Source organism: Siphateles boraxobius, unplaced genomic scaffold, assembly GCF_051911475.1.
Source record: "Siphateles boraxobius isolate OS27281-9 unplaced genomic scaffold, OSU_SipBor_1 130, whole genome shotgun sequence".
Taxonomy (NCBI): Eukaryota; Metazoa; Chordata; class Actinopteri; order Cypriniformes; family Leuciscidae; genus Siphateles; species Siphateles boraxobius.
The window spans coordinates 4,075,430-4,095,918 of record NW_027508734.1 but is presented as its reverse complement, the minus strand read 5'-3'; the positions used below and the strand labels follow the sequence as shown (position 1 = coordinate 4,095,918).

The 20,489-nt window shown below is 41.1% G+C and overlaps 2 protein-coding genes and 1 non-coding gene across 8 annotated transcripts in view; 1 reads left to right on the top strand and 2 right to left on the bottom strand.

Annotated features, from left to right (window-relative positions):
• arhgef11 (Rho guanine nucleotide exchange factor (GEF) 11) overlaps positions 1-7,703 on the bottom strand; it is a 48,616-nt gene extending 40,913 nt beyond the window's left edge. For 3 of the 5 annotated variants that reach the window (XR_013203569.1, XM_077227383.1, XM_077227385.1), the window contains exons 1-5: positions 6,448-6,625; positions 4,964-4,996; positions 4,607-4,621; positions 4,069-4,160; positions 3,882-3,986 (exon numbers count right to left, since the gene is read on the bottom strand). Coding sequence is in view for 4 of the 5 variants with exons in the window: in XM_077227383.1 (XP_077083498.1) it covers positions 3,882-3,986; positions 4,069-4,160; positions 4,607-4,621; positions 4,964-4,996; positions 6,448-6,482 (280 nt within the window). In the remaining variant the exon portion in view is untranslated. Of the gene's footprint in view, positions 1-3,881; positions 3,987-4,068; positions 4,161-4,606; positions 4,622-4,963; positions 4,997-6,447 lie in introns of all 5 variants that reach the window. The other 2 variants (XM_077227384.1, XM_077227386.1) reach the window with 2 other exon arrangements.
• A 206-nt stretch (positions 7,704-7,909) lies between these two features.
• Positions 7,910-7,981, bottom strand: trnae-cuc (transfer RNA glutamic acid (anticodon CUC)). Its single transcript has one exon. It is a non-coding gene; the product is annotated as a tRNA-Glu (tRNA).
• Positions 7,982-8,864: 883 nt separating this feature from the next.
• myadma (myeloid associated differentiation marker a) lies at positions 8,865-18,690 on the top strand. 2 transcript variants are annotated; one of them, XM_077227173.1, is made up of 2 exons: positions 8,865-8,996; positions 15,423-18,690. In XM_077227173.1, exon 2 carries the CDS (start codon positions 15,445-15,447, stop codon positions 16,327-16,329), a length of 885 nt encoding a protein of 294 aa, XP_077083288.1. In that variant the 5' UTR covers positions 8,865-8,996; positions 15,423-15,444; the 3' UTR covers positions 16,330-18,690. The 2 variants fall into 2 exon arrangements, with proteins under 2 accessions (XP_077083288.1, XP_077083289.1); XM_077227174.1 differs by having other exon boundaries at positions 8,871-8,970.
• The last annotated feature ends 1,799 nt before the right edge of the window (positions 18,691-20,489 follow it).

The window sequence follows — 20,489 nt, the reverse complement described above, 5'->3', positions numbered from 1 at the left end:
TAAAAACAGTGAGAAAATATTATAATTTAATTTAACGTATCTATTGTAATGTATTTTAAAATGTAATGAATTCCTGTGATCAAAGAAGAATTTTCAGCATCATTACTTCAGTCTTCAGTGTCACATGATCCTTCAGACAGGGGCATCTGACCAATCAGAGCAGACCAATCACAACAGACTGGGTCAACTGACCAATCAAAGCAAAGCAGACAAATCGCAACAGACTTGGCCATCTGACCAATCAGAGCTGAGTAGACCAATCACAACAGACTGAGCCATCTGACCAATCAGAGCAGAGTAGACCAATCACAACAGACTGAGCCATCTGACCAATCAGAACAGAGCAGAGCCTAATCACAACAGACTGGGCCATCTGACCAATCAGAGCAGAGGAGACCAATCACAACAGACTGGACCATCTGACCAATCAGAGCAGAGTAGACCATTCACAACAGACTGGGCCATCTGACCAATCAGAGCAGAGCAGAAAAATCACAACAGACTGGGCAATCTGACCAATCAGAGCAGAGCAGACCAATCACAACAGACTGGGCCATCTGACCAATCAGAACAGAGCAGAGACCAATCACAACAGACTGGACCATCTGACCAATCAGAGCTGAGTAGACCAATCACAACAGACTGGGCCATCTGACCAATCGGAACAGAGCAGAGCCATATCACAACAGACTGAGCCATCTGACCAATCAGAGTAGAGTAGACAAATTAGGGGTGGCACGATCCGCCTTTTTTGCCTCCGATACCGATTCCGATACCTGGGACTCAGTATTGGCCGATACCGATCCAATACTAAAATAATAATTAAAAAAACAGTGCCAAATTACCTAATAAACTGTATCTGTATGCCTCACTGTGGGGAAGAGACTGGGATTATTCTTTTGTTAAAGGCATCAAAGCTTGACTTAAACATTATTTTCCTTACTTTGTAAAACAATACTGACAAAATATATACTATATAATTAAAATACATTTATTTAAAAATTTTAAGCGCAACTTTTTCATGAAGCAGCAACATATGATACATAGATTGGACAGAACAACTAAGGCTATCAATAAACTGCCATTGTGCAAAAGTATTGTAATATGAAAGGCTCCAATTCAGAGCGCCACGAAACACTTATGCGCATCCCGTGCGCAGAACGATGCGCTCGAAGCAACATGGAGTCACGGCGCGCAGCGCGTCGCATTGAAAAGTTCAAAGCACAAAAGTAAGATATACATATATTTTTTTATTTATTCATTAGTTTGAGCCTTTTAACAGTTTTAAATTTCAGTTAATGTGCGCGTGAAGAGCAATTATATCGCTCTCTACTCCAGTGTTGTGATCACTGAGGAGTTGTGTTGTGATCTAACAGACACCCGGTTGAAAGTAACATGTGAAACTCCAGCACGTTAAAGTCCTTTTATGCAAACCATAGACCTTTATCTACAGATCTACAGTATAATAATAGGAACATTGACTCATCTTGGAGAGAGTTTCATCGTGTTGACTGTTTTACCCGAGCGCGACGCGCTGTTTGAGTGCTGAGAATGACTGACAGCCGCAGCGGAGGGAAGCACTTAGGTGAAGATTAATTTAACGATTTAAATCTGTACCTCACATTAAACTATATGTAATGGCTTCAGAAAACTTGGAATATAGTACACGGAAACCTTATAGTGCTTTATAATGTTTTTGTGCCTTTTGTGTTGTATAACAATAACATACGTAGGCTACAATATCGGATCGGATTTGGATGGTCTCGTCTGGCGATACCCGATCCTGCAAATATTGCTAGTATCGGAGCAATACTGATACTGAGTATCGGATCGGCGCACCCCTAAGACCAATCACAACAGACTGGGCCATCTGACCAATCAGAGCAGAGCAGACCAATCACAACAGACTGGACCATCTGACCAATCAGAGCAGAGTAGACCAATCACAACAGACTGGACCATCTGACCAATCAGAGCAGAGCAGACCAATCACAACAGACTAGACCATCTGACCAATCAGAGCAGAGTAGACCAATCACACAGACTGGACCATCTGACCAATCAGAGCAGAGTAGACCAATCACAACAGACTGAGCCATCTGACCAATCAGAGTAGAGTAGACCAATCACAACAGACTGGGCCATCTGACCAATCAGAGCAGAGCAGACCAATCACAACAGACTGGACCATCTGACCAATCAGAGCAGAGTAGACCAATCACAACAGACTAGACCATCTGACCAATCAGAGCAGAGTAGACCAATCACAACAGACTGAGCCATCTGACCAATCAGAGTAGAGTGACTAATCACAACAGACTGGACCATCTGACCAATCAGAGCAGAGCAGACCAATCTCAACAGACTGAGCCATCTGACCAATCAGAGCAGACCATTCACAACAGACTGGGTCATCTGACCAATCAGAGCAGAGCAGACCAATCACAACAGACTGGGTCATCTGACCAATCAGAGCAGAGCAGACCAATCACAACAGACTGGACCATCTGACCAATCAGAGCAGAGCAGACCAATCACAACAGATTGGGTCATCTGACCAATCAGAGCAGAGCAGACCAATCTCAACAGACTGAGCCATCTGACCAATCAGAGCAGACCATTTACAACAGACTGGGTCATCTGACCAATCAGAGCAGAGCAGACCAATCACAACAGACTGGGCCATCTGACCAATCAGAGCAGAGTAAACCAATTATTGTTGTCCAAAGTACTGATTTCAGTACCAAGTACTTTTCAGTACTGAAATTTAAAAAATGTGACACTTTGAGCGCTGTTGAGCGTAATCATAAACACCTCTTATTGGCCATTGTGTTCACGAGCTCATCGGATATGTCTGTGATTGGCTACAATGATCAGCGCACTGGAGCTTTTGAGAGCACACATAAGTATTTGAAAGTTTTTATAAAAAACGGGAGCGGTAGCTTTTGAAAGCACAAGCAGGACCGGACCGCTGATGGACGCATGCTTTCAAAACGCTTGCGTGTGTATCAGTGTAGGCGCTCGCTGAAGAGCGTCACTTATGTATATACAACATGTTTTTGAAGCGCTGATCATTGTAGCCAATCACAGACATATTTGACGAGCATGCGAACACAATGGCCAATCAGAGGGGTTTATGATTACGCTAACAGCGCTCAAAACAACACATTTTTTAAATTTCAGTACCGACTTGGTACCGAAGTCGGTTCTTTGGACAACACTGAGACCAATCACAACAGACTGGGTCATCTGACCAATCAGAGCAGGCTCAGTTTATAGATACTGAATCTTCAAACAAACTGTTTGATGCTCTGATATATATTAAAAGAAAAATAAAAAGTGTTTTTTGACCTTCACAGAAAGGGCTACGTCATTATAGTTACACTTCATTTTTTAAGGTTTCTGGAGATACTATCACCCCATATATGGTATCATTTAAAATCTTAAAAGTTAATCTTTACACAGAATATAATGACATTTGTTTATATGGAACACAAAGAATTAATATAATAAAGCTCAAAAATACAATCGTCACAAAATAACTCCTCCCCCTAATAGCGATGCAGAAATATAAATATGTATTTTTTACATATTTCACAAAACAGAAAAGTCATATATCAAAAGAAAGCTCTCATTCTCAGGAATGTGACTGTGTAGTTTGTTTTAACATCATAGTTCAAATTATCTTCAAAAGAATCGTGCGGAAAAAACAAAGACAAACATCTCGTTTCTACTTCGATTACAGAGCAACAAACTCTATATCATCTTCTACCTTAGCATGTTCTCTTTTGAATGCATCCTTGCTGAATAAAAGCATTAATTAAAAAAAATAATAATAATAATCTTACGGACTGCAAACTTTAATAGATTGTGTGTGTTACCTGGCCGAACATTTTGCACTAGTTTGATTCTCTCGCCGCACACGGTGAAGCCAAAGCCAAGATTGTCCCTCTGCACAACCACACATCTCTGGACTAAACCCGTCCCTGTGAAACAAATTTTCATTCATTAAAAAAAAAGTTGTGCCATATAATAATTCGTCTAATGTAATGGTGTGTCTAGCATTACCCGTGTTGTCTGAGGAGAGATCGCACAGTGTCTCCCTCTGCTGGCCAGGAGGAGACCTGCGCTCGGAGTCTCCTAGTGTCAAACTGCTCAACCTAAACAGACAAACAATCACACGCCAACATTACTACAGTACAAGCTTGAGAGGGGGAAAAACTAGAGCTCCAGGGACAACTAGACAAAAGCAAGGAAATCCGAAGCAGGGAAAAGAAGTTCATTGGATGTTATCGATGCACAATGCAAAATAAAACTGAAAGTTGGTGATTTTAATGACACCGAACCAAAAGTGAAAGGTCCTTGGACATATTTCTGAGTTTCACACCAGTTCTGGCATCACAAACAGTGGTTAACCGATACTGTGTTTTCAATGCGCCATGCAAACATCGATCACTTTGAGAGAATAAATTATATAAAAAAGGGTGTAATAACTAAAAATATATTTTTTTTTTAAATTCAAGCACAAAAAAAACATGCATCATCCATTGACAGGGATATTGAGCCTAATTATATGAGAACATTAAAATTAAATCAGAAAACTCACCAAGCAGCAAAAGGACTTAAAGGACGCATGAAAGAGAAGAGGAAGGAATTACAGAAGAGAAAGAGAGAAACGCAAAGAAAGAGCAAATACACAACATGAGACGGACAGCAAATCTGAGTGAGAAAGTAAACGACGTGTGAATGCTGGAGTTTACAGCAGATTAAACTCCTCCTAATTAAGCACGTAGTGAGAAAGTCGTGTGTGTGATTGACAGCTCAAATAACAAGTCTTCAGACAAATAAATAGTGATCATTACTCAACCGCGGAAACATCAACTCACTCGCCATTGGTTAGGATCAAACTCTGGATTAATGAATGACTGACAGATGTGTACGGGTTCACTTTGGTTCATCATACCTGGGCAGGTGTGTGTGTTTCTTAATGGCTGCCCTGCAGTCACATGACACAAACAGGAAGTGTGGACGAACAGGAAAAACACGTGAATGGGAAAGAGAAATCAAGAGCTTGAGACAGAGAACAAGACACACAGACACACATCAAAACAGACGCACGGAAAAGACTGATACACACACAGACAACGTGTGGACATGGTCACAATCGTATGAAGTGAAACGTCTGCTACGGAGCGACTCCATCAGTGAACAAACACAACGCTGTGATAGAAACTGAGGGTAAAAATAGCAACAAGGAAACTAAGACACACTGGATGAATGGAAAAACCTGTACTGTTACACTGGAGATATGAAGGAAGCAGTGACTTCATGTTTTTTTTTTATAATTTAGCCAGTATTTTCTCTGTAAACCATAAAATACATAATTAAAGCATCTTTTTTTTTAATGTTTTCTACAAAATAAAGCAGGAAATCGAGGGTAACATGATGTCATTGATGGGTGACGCACGGACACTGTCCGTGTCCTGGTTGACACTGGTTAAATATTTATCTGTATTTAAACATTTGGGATAGCGTAGGTGCACAAATTAACAAAATATGTTACATCATTCTAGTGGTTTTTGGATATTTTGGTAACACTTTACAATAAGGTTCATTAGTTAATGTATTAACTAACATTAGGCCTAACTAGCCACGAGCAATACATTGTTACTGTATTTGTTAATGTTAGTTAATAAAAAAAAATACAGCTGTTCATTGTTTGTTCTTGTTAGTTCAAATTGCATTAACTAACCTGATATTAAAAGGCACACTATGTAAGATTTTTGGATTAAAATATTGATAACACTTTACAATAAGGTTCATTAGTTAACTACATTAGTTAGCATGAACTAATACTGAACTGCATTTATACAGCATTTATCAATCTTTGTTAATGTTAATTTCAACATTTACTAATACCTTATTAAAATCTTGTTAACATTGGTCTACCAATTACTTTTTACTCAGTCATGCATAAATTTATGTTCTCAGATAAATAGAAATGAATGGTCCACTCAATACGTACACTTACATGAGAAAAATCGGATTGTTTTGCAAGAAACGGGTCGCTTCATGGGGGCCGTCATGTTGAGATCACGTGATCAGCTGAATACTAACTCATGTGTTATTGGTAACATTAGTTTTTTATTTTGTTTTACGTGATGCTATATCCACACTGCAGGGTGCATTTGTGACATAAGAATGTCAGTTATCAAAGATAATAAATTAAAAAGAGACGTCATATTAAAAAAAAAAATATTGAAACGCCACTCGACCAATCAGATTCCAGGATCGTAAATATTACTATGAAAAACGCTAACGGTATTATTGAAATTGTATAGTCGTCATTTAGTTTTTGTCTCATAAAGCCGAAATAAAACAATGAGCACATTAACATAAAAACAATGTTAATAGGTCAAAGGGTCGTTAAAAACATAATAAACTCACCTGTCCAGTGTGGAGGTCGGTTGTCGGACACTCATGGCTGCAAACCGACAGAGGTTTGTCCGATTGTTTGTGTAGTGGTTTAAGTCAGTTTGAGATCATTTCATTAGTGTGTGTTAGTTGTATTTCCTCTCCTTAGGGTGAATTTAGTCCTTCCGTCACGTCAAGGGTCAAAGTTCAACACAGTGGTCCTCCTCACCAGCATCGCCCCGTTTAATAAACAAACTCGAAAACCTGTGAAATAACTCAAGTCCTTGTGTCAAAACCACTGAACTCTATGAGGGAAACATGCAGGATCAATACGCCACATTTCTGTATTATCTATGAAGCCTCCAGTTGCTGTCCTGAACACAGATTCCTGAGGACTGAATCATATTTCTACTTCAGGGTCACATTAATAAAAAATAAAAAACATTAGCAGATTTCACCAACTTTGCACACAACCATGCAGTCTTCAAACCCAACGGAGAAGAATCCGCTATTGTGTGTCTTCGACTACAGTGTTTAAAGGGTCACTATGATTCACAGTCACTTGGTCCTTCGTCTCTCAGTGTTTTGTTTTTTTAACAAGGTTATTCTGGTCTTTGAAGCTCATGATCTCAACGCAGTGCAAGTGAGGCTTATCAGAACCACATAACCCACAGTGATAGGAGAGAAATAAAGTGCATTTTAAACTAATTCATAAGCAGCAAGAACACAGTGGTGACAGTCAAATCACTGCACCATCAATGCACTCAAATAAACATCTACTGTAATGATGTGCAATGCGCGAACATATAAAATATCCTTGCGTTATTGCTCGGCTCGATCCAGTTCGCTCCCAGTGTGCGCGCGGCCTTCACGCGCGGGCGACACAACGCTAGCGCGCGCGCGTTGTTGTGCAATAATAACCCGATCCAGACGCGATCTCCTGCACCGTTTATAATGCCAATAAACACGCCTTGGATCGCTTTCGTTATGAGGTGCAATTATTCCCCGAGTTTTGGCGATTTCTACACGCTCGTTTTGTGTCCAGCGAGATTCATTCGGGCTCCATAACGACTTGAATATTGTGCGGTCACGTCTTTTAGCGTCAGTCTCTTGCTGTGTGGACGTTTAAAGTTGATATCCTATCATTGTTTCCAAGAGATGCGCGATCGGCATGTCTTTAAATGTAGTGTTATCCCAGTGTCCGAGCGTTCGCCATTCCGGAATAATACCCTCATCCTTGGGTTTATGTTTGGCTACTGGGAAGGCAAACACACTCGCGCTCGCCCCCTGTCGGTTGGATTCTGGTACCGCGCTTGAAATCCGTCCTCGAGTCACTTGAGTTACTGGAAAAACAAGGCAGGTTTAACTGGGGGGGGGACAAAATGTAGAAGGAATTTTCACTCCAATATTCTAGTAAATTTCACAAAGAAATGGCAAGTAACATTGATTTAAACCTTTCAGTAACATGTGATTAAGAAGACATTAAAAAGAGTCATTCCCTGACCGGGAATCGAACCCGGGCCGCGGCGGTGAGAGCGCCGAATCCTAACCACTAGACCACCAGGGAACTGCTGAGTTTTGTTTAGTCTATTATATTTGAAAAATCAGTATATTCTGGCCATGTTATACGTGTAGCCTCGCGAGACGTCAGTAATGTTGGGAACACGTGATCATTTGTAATGTATGTGTGATGTCACACTGAAAATTAACCACAGACTACAACGAAATGATTTTATACAACTTTTTATTTTACTTGGAAAATATCACATTCATGTGAAAAAAATTGAGTAAAGCTAAGCCAGGCTTTGAGCACTTTACAAAATAGATTAAACCAATACATTAGATACAATTAAGAACAAAAAAGCAAGAAAGACTTATGAAGCTTTTTGTTACTTTAAATTATTGTAATTTCACCTATGGCATGACCTATTTTTTTTTACATTTTCTAATGTATGTTTTTCTGCTAGTTGTGGGGTGTATATGTACAAATCTTTGTATATTTTTTGTTGCAATAAAAGAAAAAGAATAATAAATAAATAAAAATAAAATAAATTAAAAAACAACGAAATGAATTCATCCTGGCTATTGCAACTGTTGTCGTCGAAAATGGATCTACTTCAGATGTAGCGCCCAACCTCATAACGGGATTCGCTCATTCATCACAGAGAAACCTGAAAATACCACTCAGCATTTACTGAATGAGTAAATGTGTGAAGAAAATAATATTGTTCTGTTTTTTTTTTTCTGTTTGTATACAAATTATGCTAAACTATATTAAATATACAATATAAAAAAAGATTTAAAAAGATATAAAGAAAAAAATTGAAAATATAACAATGGAATGCTTAGTATACCAACATAGCCTATATCTAATTTTAGCATAGAATTCCCTTCTCTGGTCTAGACTGTGTGGGTCAAATGATAAGAGAAAGGCAGTAGCACCTAATTAGGAAGAAATGGGCGTGGAGGAAGTGAGTCCCGTTAAGGAACTGAAGAGAAGAGAACATCTGGGCAGCGTCACAGGAGAGGCTCAGTGAAACAAACTGGAATAAAGGGGTAAAGTCTTTCTGCATAAGTACAAGGTTTGTCTTTATCGTTGTGTTTTCTTCTTTTCTGTTGGGATTTGCGTTTGCATTGGTCTAACATCAGTAATTAAGGGTGGAAACTGTGTTTTTGTAGACGGTCCATTTCAGCCAGAGGAATGCGGCTCATTTACACATACACACGCTTTTGTGAAATATACTTGCTTTATGTCTGCGCTGGGTTTATATATTGTGCGTAACGTTATATATTGCGTACTTTTCAACCTTGTGCAACTTTTAGGCGTTTATTAACGCATTACGCAGGCTAAGCGAGAAATAGTATAAATTCCGAGTTCGCTAAAATCACCTAAAAGAAGAGCGTTTGTTTTTTCGGTGATAACATTTGGTTCACAATTACGAGCTCAACCTCATCCGAACCATAAAACACAGCAACCACACCCTTCACCACATCCGTTAGAAAGATGGAGAGCGAGATTAGAAACATTCGCTACGTAATACAGTAAACTATCTGAGATGTAGGCCAATACAACGTTTTAAGTCAATATCGACGGCTTTGAAAACTCTTGCATATTATTCATTTATTTTTTTGTTTGCTGGCTCTGCTTGCGTCTAAAATGGGTCGTTATGTGGCGGAAGTGACCTGTAGCTGAGAACCTCTGCTGATAAGGGGTTTAGTTTACTTGTTAGATGTGTTTAAGTCTTTACTTTATGAGAAAACATTAATTTTGGACATGATGTGTGAAGTGTGGTAAAATACTAGCTCTTAAAGGAACTTCATTCATTCCAAACCCATGACTTCATTTCCTCTACAGAAGAAGATCTTGAGCAATGTCCTGGCTGAACTTTTGTAGACCTAATTCTGAATAATTGTATGATGAACTTGGCGTTACACGGTTGAATGTATGCTAGTGTGAATGAGGTTTTGGTGCTGTGGCGCAGCAGAGGGGAATATTTCTAGCAAATAACATTTGCGGTCTTCTTTAAAAAAAAAAGCTGACGCTTGTCTTCAGAAGATTTACAATATAGCACACAAGCCATATAGACAACTTGTGCAATGCATTTTACACCCAGTTACAAGTTGAATCAGGTGTGTTAGGTGAGGGAGACATGCAAAATGTGCAGTGGCGAGGGGTGCTAGGACCGGTTTGAGAACCACTGTGTTAGAGAGCAGGTGGGACATTTGCACAATATCTCCTTTTCTGTTAAAGTCTGTTAAAGTTTTTTGGCTTTTAGTATGAATATGTTAGTCTTACGGTTATCTATAAGCTAGTTTGCTCCAAAACAATGACAAAATTCACGTTTAGAAGATATTTAGCTCTCAAAACTTAGTCTCTCACTTCCGCTAATATGGATCATTGGTTTTGATGACATCACTCTGCACTTCAGCTTCTCATCAGATTTTCTGTCCAATCAAATGCTCTCTATAATCTGAAGCTCCGCCCCCTACATTATAAGCTGCGCCTGCAATCGTCACTTGTTTACACACTTACTATATTCCACATGGTGTATGGCACATAGTGCACTGCATAGGGGATAGGGAACGATTCAGACAGTGGAAATAAAAGACAAAACCACATAATAGAGTGAAAATGTATCATTGAGGCGTGTTTTGTCTCGCCAATTTACACATTAAAACTATTTTAAAGCTGCAGTAGGGAGTTTTGAGAAAATGTTGACTTAGCCTGAAAATTTGAACAAGCACAACTTACAGGTCCAACCCCCTTGCTCTCTGCTGCGCTACAGCCCTCCCTCCACAGCTCCTCCCTCCACAGCTCCCCCAGGAGGAGCTGTGGAGGGAGGAGCTGTGGAGGGAGGAGCTGTGGAGGGAGGAGCTGTGGAGGGAGGAGCTGTGGGGGAGGAGCTGTGGAGGGAGGGCTGTGGGGGAGGAGCTGTGGGGGAGGAGCTGTGGGGGAGGAGCTGTGGGGGAGGAGCTGTGGAGGGAGGAGCTGTGGGGGAGGAGCTGTGGAGGGAGGGCTGTAACGCAGCAGAGAGCAAGGGGGTTGGACCTGTAAGTTGTGCTTGTTCAAATGGGCTCCTCCCCCACAGCTCCTCCCTCCACAGCTCCTCCCCCACAGCTCCTCCCCCACAGCTCCTCCCCCACAGCTCCTCCCTCCACAGCTCCTCCCTCCACAGCTCCTCCCCCACAGCGCGTCCCCCACAGCTCCTCCCTCTACAGCTACTCCCCCACAGCTCCTTCCCCCACAGCTCCTCCCTCCACAGCTCCTCCCCCATAGCTCCTCCCTCCACAGCTCCTCCCCCACAGCTCCTCACCCACAGCTACTCCCCCACAGCGCGTCCCCCACAGCTCCTCCCCCATAGCTCCTCCCTCCACAGCTCCTCCCCCACAGCGCGTCCCCCACAGCTCCTCCCCCACAGCTCCTTCCCCCACAGCTCCTCCTCCACAGCTCCTCCCCCACAGCTCCTCCTCCACAGCTCCTCCCTCCACAGCTCCTCCCCCATAGCTCCTCCCTCCACAGCTCCTCCCCCACAGCTCCTCCCTCCACAGCTCCTCCCCCAAAGCTCCTCCTCCACAGCTCCTCCTCCACAGCTCCTCCCTCCACAGCTCCTCCCCCAAAGCTCCTCCTCCACAGCTCCTCCCCCAAAGCTCCTCCTCCACAGCTCCTCCCTCCACAGCTCCTCCTCCACAGCTCCTCTCTCCACAGCTCCTCCCCCAGAGCTCCTCCCTCCACAGCTCCTCCCCCAAAGCTCCTCCTCCACAGCTCCTCCCTCCACAGCTCCTCCTTCACAGCTCCTCCTCCACAGCTTCAAAGGGCTTTAAACGACACCAGACGATGCATAAGGGTCTTATCTAGCGAAACGATCGGTCATTTCAAAATAAATAAAAAACTTTAAGTTTTATAAGCACAAATGCTCGCCTTGCTCTGTTCTGTGATGCATATTCGTGATCCTGTTCGAACTCGTTCATCAAAAAGAACAAATCTTTTTTCGAGTCATTTCGTTCGTTGAATGAACAAAGTGACTCGAAAAAAGATTCGTTCATTTGGATGAACGGGTTCGAAAAGGAGAGTCACGAACGACGGTACGCGCTCGCGCTGTGCAAGAGAGGGGTGATCAGCGCGTACACGAGCGTGTACGAGGAGACATTCCTCCTGGCTCTGATTGGTTGTTTCTGACCGGGAGCGGTGTATTTCTGCAAATGGGAATAGGACCACTGGGAGGAGCCAAAGGAGCTTGATTTTTTCACAGATTATCTGACTCATATTCTACTGTCAGGACATAATGACAGTTTTAACAAATATTTGTTTACAAAAGTTACCTACTGGAGCTTTAAGAGACTTGCGCGTTATCTGAGCTACTCTTTCGCGTTTCCTTGCCCTTGAACGGACACACACACACACAGAATTATGTCTAAATACCTGTCTTGGGAAGTATTCTCTCGGTTATGTCATAAGTGAACAGTTGAGAAAGAAACCGGATGTTTTTCCGTTTATTCGCTCCGTATATTCGGTCTTAAAGTGAAGCCTAATATTCCTGCATTTGTTTGTGTGTTAATAAAACTGCAGCTTTTTCAAGGATAAACCTATTTAATTTCTACAGTGAACAATAGTGTAATTTTACATTTAGGCCTAATTATTAATTTCTGTACCTGAATACTGTTAGACTTTGTAACTTTGTTATCTCAACCTGTGATTTGTGTATTTGTACTTTATTTTTTTAATGACTGTTCACTTGTCTTTAATAATGTTTACTTTATCAGAACTCTATCAGTTCGGCTAGTAGTTGTTGCTGTGGTATCGAAGTACTTCAAGTGACTTTTAAGTAATAAATGAAAAGCAAAGTTACATCCCATTTTAGACATACAGTAAATAAAACATTTTTTTGGTGTTCTGAAAAATTATCCGATCTGGCTCAAAAACCCTAAATGTGTTTTGTTTTGTGATCTGTTGCACCACTATGAGGAGCTGTTCGATATATCCTGCCCTGTCTTCCTGTTTCAGTGGAAATTACACCAACACACTGTATAACGCCACGCGTTTAAAGACACTTCAGTGGGCTTTCATGTCACTGATGACAGAATTAACATTTTTGTTTGAACTATTGCTTTAAGAGTATTAATGTACAATAAATCAGAGGTTTCAAAAGTATGTTAAGTGTTTTAAGACACACAGGTTTCTTGTGTTGTTTCCCTGAGCTACATTTAAAGTCCCACTGAAGTGCCTTGATACGCACAGCTTTGTTTTATGCATTGATGTAATTTCCACTGAAACAGGAAGCCAAGGTGGGACATATTGAATGGCTCCTCCCCCTTTTCAAATAGCCAATAGCGTTTATTCCTCACAGACTGGGTATGGTATGGGACAATCCAACCGTCTCCATTGACTTTGTATTGCCTGAAGCTGCCTCCTCCTCGTCATTTCTGACTTATAGCAAAAAACTAAACAATATCTAAAAGCTGCTTCGTGACAAAGTGTACAGCAAACAAGCTAAAAAACTCAGAACTGAGTTTTTATAAGCTGTCGGCCCCAAAAAACAAGCGTTTAAGGACACAAAGGTGGATGCAGGCAATAAGATGTGAAGCATCAGCTGGAAGAATGGATAAATTGTGGGATCCTGACACTCGGTATGCACTAAAAATACACTAGGCTACGTGTGCAGTAAACATTTTCTCACTGGTAAGTCAAAATCCAAATGTCAGTTGTATATGTTATATTTCTGTAAGCTAAGCTATCCTCTCGTAGATTGTCACTAATATGACAGATTTCGCTCGGTCTCAATTCCCTGTATCCTCTTTTGTGTTCTTAAACACTCGTTTTTTTTTGGGGTTGACAGCTTATGAAAACGTATTTCTGTTTTTTTTAGCTTGTTTGCTGTACACCTCGTCACAAAGCAGCTTTTAGACATCGTTTACACAAGCTCCCCTTAAAAGTGTTGAACCTCCCAAATGGGCCACATGTTTACACAGGGCTGAAGTGAGCATGTGGCCTTAGTAACATGGAGCACGTCAAATCTGTCAGCCAATAGCATGCTTTGTTGATTCAGATGGTCCATCTGTCTCTCTTTTTGTCCTTTGCAAAGCACCTTCATTTGACACATCATGCCTTTGGTGGTCTTTTTCTTTTTGCAGGACTGTGATAAGAAGAGTGTGCAAAGTAACATATTTTAGCAGGTGTGTGAAAGTGAATAGCACATAGCAGGCGCAGTTGCAGTATAAACATGAATATCTATTGGTACAATATGCGTCACATGATTAAGCTTACGCCATCGGTTTTAAATACTTCTGTTTTGACAGTCCACACAACAACGTGAAAACGGCGTTTTCAAATTTATCCAGCGTTTCCATTAATAAAACCAACGTCTCAGTGTGGATGGAAGACAAAAACGGAGAGAAATAGCTGCGTTTTCAAACGAAAATGTATTAGTGTGGACAAGGCCCAAGTAACATGATCAGCGATTAGAGCATGTCAAATCTGTCAGCCAAAACTAGCAACAACAACTAAATGATTGATTACACCTATAGTGATCAATAATCTTTTTTTTTTTATGATCAAAACATTTTTGAATGACCCCCCCCCCATTAATTATAGCCATCCAACATTACAGTGATTCCGTCATTACAATTGAAAGCCATCAATTTTTTTAAAAACATTTATTAGGCTTCAAAAAATAGAACTACAGGTGCTGGTCATATAATTAGAATATCTATTCAGTAATTCCATTCAAAAAGTGAAATTTGGATATTATATTCATTCATTACACACAGACTGATATATTTCAAATGTTTATTTCATTTAATTGTGATGATTAAAACTGACAACTAATGAAAATCCCAAATTCAGTATCTCCGAAAATTAGAGTATTACTTAAGACCAATACAAAAAAAAAGGATTTTTAGAAATGTTGGCAAACTGAAAAGTATGAGCATGTACAGCACTCAATACTTAGTTGGGCTCCTTTTGCCTGAATTACTGCAGCAATGCGGCGTGGCATGGAGTCGATCAGTCTATGGCACTGCTCAGGTGTTATGAGAGCCCAGGTTGCTCTGATAGTGGCCTTCAGCTCTTCTGCATTGCTGGGTCTGGCGTATCGCATCTTCCTCTTCACAATACCCCATAGATTAATGGACTTCGGCGGACGCCTCCGCTGCGCGTCGGACGGTTCACGCCTCGCCGTCGTACATTAATACTTGACAATGGACACCTCGAAGGGCATTAACCCTACTTAATTGGTGGCTACTGTGTACTATCTGTACAATGATTTAAAAGCATTTGCATGAATAAGAGCGGGATCATGTAACACTAGCCAAATGATGACAAGAATTAACAGATGCTGCGTTAATTGCATTAATAGCCCTAATTTGTTAGGCTATTTCATATAAAATCGCAGCATTTTGCATCATATAATAGCATAGGCTTGACATCGCGATATGATTAATCGTGCAGCACTAGCCAATAGCATGCTTTGTTGATTCAGATGGTCCATAGTCTCTCTTTTTGTCTTTTGCAGAGTCACCAGAATCACCTTCATCATGCCTTTGGTGGTCTTGAAGACGTCCCGTCTGATGTGGGCGCGTTTGGCGGCTCTAGTGTTCACTTGTGTGGCGTTCAGCGTGGCGTCCCATGGAGGGGGGCTCGCGGGCGGGACGGCCGACTGGAGCGTGTTCTGCTGGGCTTTCAGCTTCGCAGGAACCCTTCTGGTTCTCCTGGTGGAGCTCCTGGGTCTGCAGACTCGCGCCCCCGTGTCCTGGAACAACTTCCCCATCACGTTCGCCTGCTACGCCGCGCTTCTGTGCCTGTCCGCGTCCATCATCTTCCCACTCTACTTCCTGAAGGGTTACACGAGACGAGACGAGGTTCGGGATCACAGGATCGTCGCCACTGTGTTCTCCTGCCTGGCCACCGCCGCTTACTTCGTGGAAGTGTGTTTGGCACGGGCGCGACCGGGAGAAGTCGCCGGGTACATGGCGACGGTCCCGGGTCTCCTGAAGGTTTGCGAGACGTTCGTGGCCAGCGTCATATTTGTGTTCGTCAGCGACCCGGTCTCTTATGACAGTCACGCCGCGGTGAAGTGGTGCATGGCCGTGTACTGCATCTGTTTCGTGATCTCGGCCGCCGTCGTGGTGTTGTGTATCGGCGAGTGCACCGGGTGCCTTCCTTTCCCGTTCGCACGCTTCCTCTCCGCCTACGCTCTTCTGGCGGTTCTCATGTACCTCACCGCCACTATCATTTGGCCGGTCTTCAAGTTTGACAGCCGCTATTCGGGAAGCTCGAGACGACCGGACTACTGCCGAAACTATCACGGTTTGTGCCCGTGGGATAAATTAGTCGCCGTGGCCGTTCTGACCGCGCTCAACTTCCTGATTTATCTGGCGGATCTGGCGTATTCTGCCCGGCTGGTGTTCGTCACGGCGTAAGAGAGAGGACATTCCTGGACATTGATCTTTGAAAGCCACAGATTTAAAATACAGTGTTTCAATGAGTTCGGAAGCAGGAGAAAATGGTGAATAATGGCACGTTCAAGTCATGTCTGAAAGATCGTATTTATGAGTTAAACGCATATGAATGCCACAAAGAGTTGTAATTACTTGTGGGAAACAGTGTTTTTTTAATTATAGGAAGGAAAATTGATAGACTAAAGAAATTCAGTATTTTCTTTGAGTTGAGCAGAGTTTATGAGTTGAGGCGTTTCAGTAAGAAAATGGATGTTTATTGATAGTAAATTTGTTTAAATTAATTACTTTTTATAGATTGAAGGGGGAAAAAAACACCTGATACACATTCTTTATTAAAGGATTCGTTCACTTCAGAATTAAAATTAATGTCAGAAAGATCATATTTACGAGTTAAATGCATATAATCGCCACAACAAAGTCGTAATTACGAGTGGGAAACAGTGTTGTTTTTAGTATAATGTATAGTAAGGAACTTCAGTATTTTCTATGCATATTTTCTTACCGAAACTCTGTGCTCAATGGATGTAAATGTGTTGATTGATGGTAAAATTGTTGAAATTAATTACTTTTTTCCCCTTTACACTAAAACTAGCTAAGCATGTCCAAAAAACAATCATGATAAAATATGCACCAGGCAAAATAGTCACTGTTTTGATTGTAATAGGCAAATGCTGAAGAGTCTATGATTGGATCATTATTGCAGTGATCATTATGTTTCTAGCATGTTATATATTTGTCTACAGTTCAAATATATTAATGGAGTTTGTAGCTTTTCATTTCATTTTTATTTATTTTTTCCCACCTCCACCGGACACAGACTGGTAACGAGTTTGTGTTGACTGCAGGCCGCTGAGCTGGTCCACAGACTGGTAACGGGAATGTGCTGACTGCAGACTGCTGGGCTGGGACACAGACTGGTAACGGGAATATGCAGACTGCTGGGCTGGGACACAGACTGGTAACGGGAATATGCAGACTGCTGGGCTGGGACACAGACTGGTAACGGGAATATGCAGGCCACTAGGCTGGCCAACAGACTAGTAACAGGCTTATACTAAATGCAAACCACTAAGGTCTGATCCACAAACTGTGAGCTGGCTTAAACTGGTTGTTAAATGCCAAACTGGTCCACAGCTTGTAAGCTGGCTTGGGCTATTTGTTGGGTGCAAGACTGGACCACAGATTATGAGCTTATTTGAGCTGGTTGTTGGATACTAGACTGGTCTACCAATTGAGAGCTAGCATGGGCTGGTTGTTGGATGCCGGATTGGTCCACAGACCGTGTACTGACTTGGGCTAGTTGTTGGATGCCAAACTAGTCCACAGATTGTGAGCTGGCTTAGGCTGGTTGTTGGATGCCAGACTGGTCCACATACTGTGAGCTGGCTTGAGCTGGTTGTTGAATGCCAGACTGGTCCACAGGTTGCAAGCTGACTTGGGCTGGTTGTTGGGTGCCAGACTGGTCCGCAAGCTGTGAGCTGACTTTGGCTGGCTGTTGGATGTTAGCTTTTTTATTTCTTAAACAACCAGACACATCATGGCCATATTCCAGGATTACGGTGTCAAGATTCATCAGTCTCAAATTGTGAGAGAAAAAAATAAGATCAAGATTAATTTTCACACATGAATTGATGAGTCCAGAGCTTAAATTCACTGAAAGTCTTTGGGATGTGCCGGACTCTTGCATTGTCAATACAAGATCTTGAACAAACATTGATGCCCATCTTAATGGAAATAACATCACTACATTTATTTATTTGCAACAATTTCTATGAAGCATTTTCCTATTTAAATCCAAACAGAGACTTTTTTCTTGGCTGGGCAGTTTTAAATTATTCAGTTTACAGCACCATCACAGATTGAGGAAAATGAATCACTTTATTAAAAATTATGTAGAAGTAGAGTTGAAAATCTTTTTAAAAAATTGTTCACCATCACCATCTTGCTCTGACCAAAGTGATTTAAACACACCTGAGATCGTAATTTCAGCTTCCTAACTCGTGAATATGAACTTCCCAGGAGGACTTGAACGCACCATAAGATTGTATTTTAATGTGATTAGTGCATTTTCTGATTGTGCCACTGCTGCCTTATTATGAGTGTATTGTGTTAATGTTGTTGTGTTAAACTACTGTACTTTATTTTGTGCTGTTTTATGTGACTTGGAGCATATTCGTTTGTCATATAAGTGTTATCATTGACACATGGCATCACAATAGTGTTTCCGCAGGTCGAAGTTCATGTGTTATAATGTAAACGAACAATCCCAGAGCAAACATGTTTTTATTTTCTATGATATTCAAATAAAGTTTCATTGTGATATGCATGTATTCTAATTTGCATTTTGTTAGTTGGTTTTAGAGTCTTCAAGTTAACATATATTTACGAAAGTTTGTTTCAAGATGTTAAGGATTTATCAGACAAAAAACTGTTCCAGCTTATGATCTTCTAAAGAAATATTATTATGACTTAACTGTCCACAAGCTTCCAGAATTAAATATCAGTTTTGCGTTTAATTAATATATATAGTATTTATATAGATTACATTTTTGATTCATCCACTCGACCACTGTCTATTTTTTGTTTGTTTAGATGGCATCAATTATTTTATTTTTTTTACTATTAAAAAATGTCTGAAAAGCTTATGGGGTTTAAAGGTTGCCGTTCTGACTCAGGATCAGGCTTATTTCACAAAACAAGATTACTTTTTTAAAGGTGAAAGTCTGTCCGGGTCATTGCTACTTACTTACAAGATCACCCTATTGAACCAGGGAAATTAATAATTAAAAATACAAATGGAAAATATGTACAAATAAAACAAATACTAGAAATAAATGAAAATACTTAGGAATTAAGTATAAACATGTACACGCTTCAGTTATCTATTAGAACTCATATGGAATTAATTTTGCCAGCTTGGCCGTTTATTTTTTATTTTTATTTTTTAATATAATGTCCTTACGTTTCTGTATTGATGCCAGCCAATCACAGCATTCAATTTCCTCCGAATGCTACAAATGCTCCTTCTTTCCCCGAGCAGAGAATGTCTAATAAGGGGAGAACGTTCACTCAGTAAACTTCCGGCTTCTGAACTGGTTGCAGTTCCACTCTGGCTCCATATGAGGGCGCTCACAGGACGAGTGCAGAATGAACGGAGGTCTATGGAGCTACACCCCTCAAAATCCACTTTTATCAGGATATAATTTTTTGTCTAGTAATTTGAATGTTGTATTCGAAAGGAGATGCAAAGAAATTACTCATTGCTTACTCGTGTTTTAGAGTCACTCATTTGCTTTAAAAAGTCTTTTAAAATGTCAATGACGTCACATCGTACGGCCAGAGATACTGCTTTACGGCAATCCTTCAGTCACTTTGGTGCTTTCACGCTCTGCACTTAAATTCAGCTAACATTTGACAATTAACACAGGAGCACATACATTACCTTTTTTCGTCCTTGGGAATTGAGAAATAGGACAACCCTTGCCCACTATTAGAACACTTTATCATTGCACACCTGCGAGGCGTTTTTCTCCTTTTTCAATTTGTATTGATATTTAGCACTATTGAGCAGGACATTGGTTGTTGTTGTTTTTGTTTTTAATATGCTGTTTTAATACCATTCTACCCGAGCGGCTGTGGAAGAAGATGTCACTGATGGGTTTGGACCCCTCTATCTGCTTATGGATCTACTCATTATATACCAATGATTGCACTTCCAATAACTGTTCCATCAAGTTGATTAAATTTGCAGACGATACCACCTTGGTCGGCCTTATTAAGGGCAACGACGAGTCTGCTTATAGGCAGGAAGTGTCTCATCTGGTTGCGTGGTGTGATAAGAACAATCTGGATCTTAACCAACAAAAGACAGTGGAAATGGTGACAGACTTTCGTAGAGCCCCCGTCTCTCTCCCACCCCTAACCATCAAGAGCTCTGTTGTTAAGGAGGGGTCATTCAAATTCCTAGGCACTGTCATCACTAACAACTTGAAATGGGAGGAAAACAGTTAAGAGGGCTCACAGTGGAATGTTTTTGCTAAGGCAGTTAACCAAACTGGACATTTCCAGCTCTGTTCGGTCTAGGTTTTACAGAGCCACTGTGGAAAGCCTTCTTTCAGCAT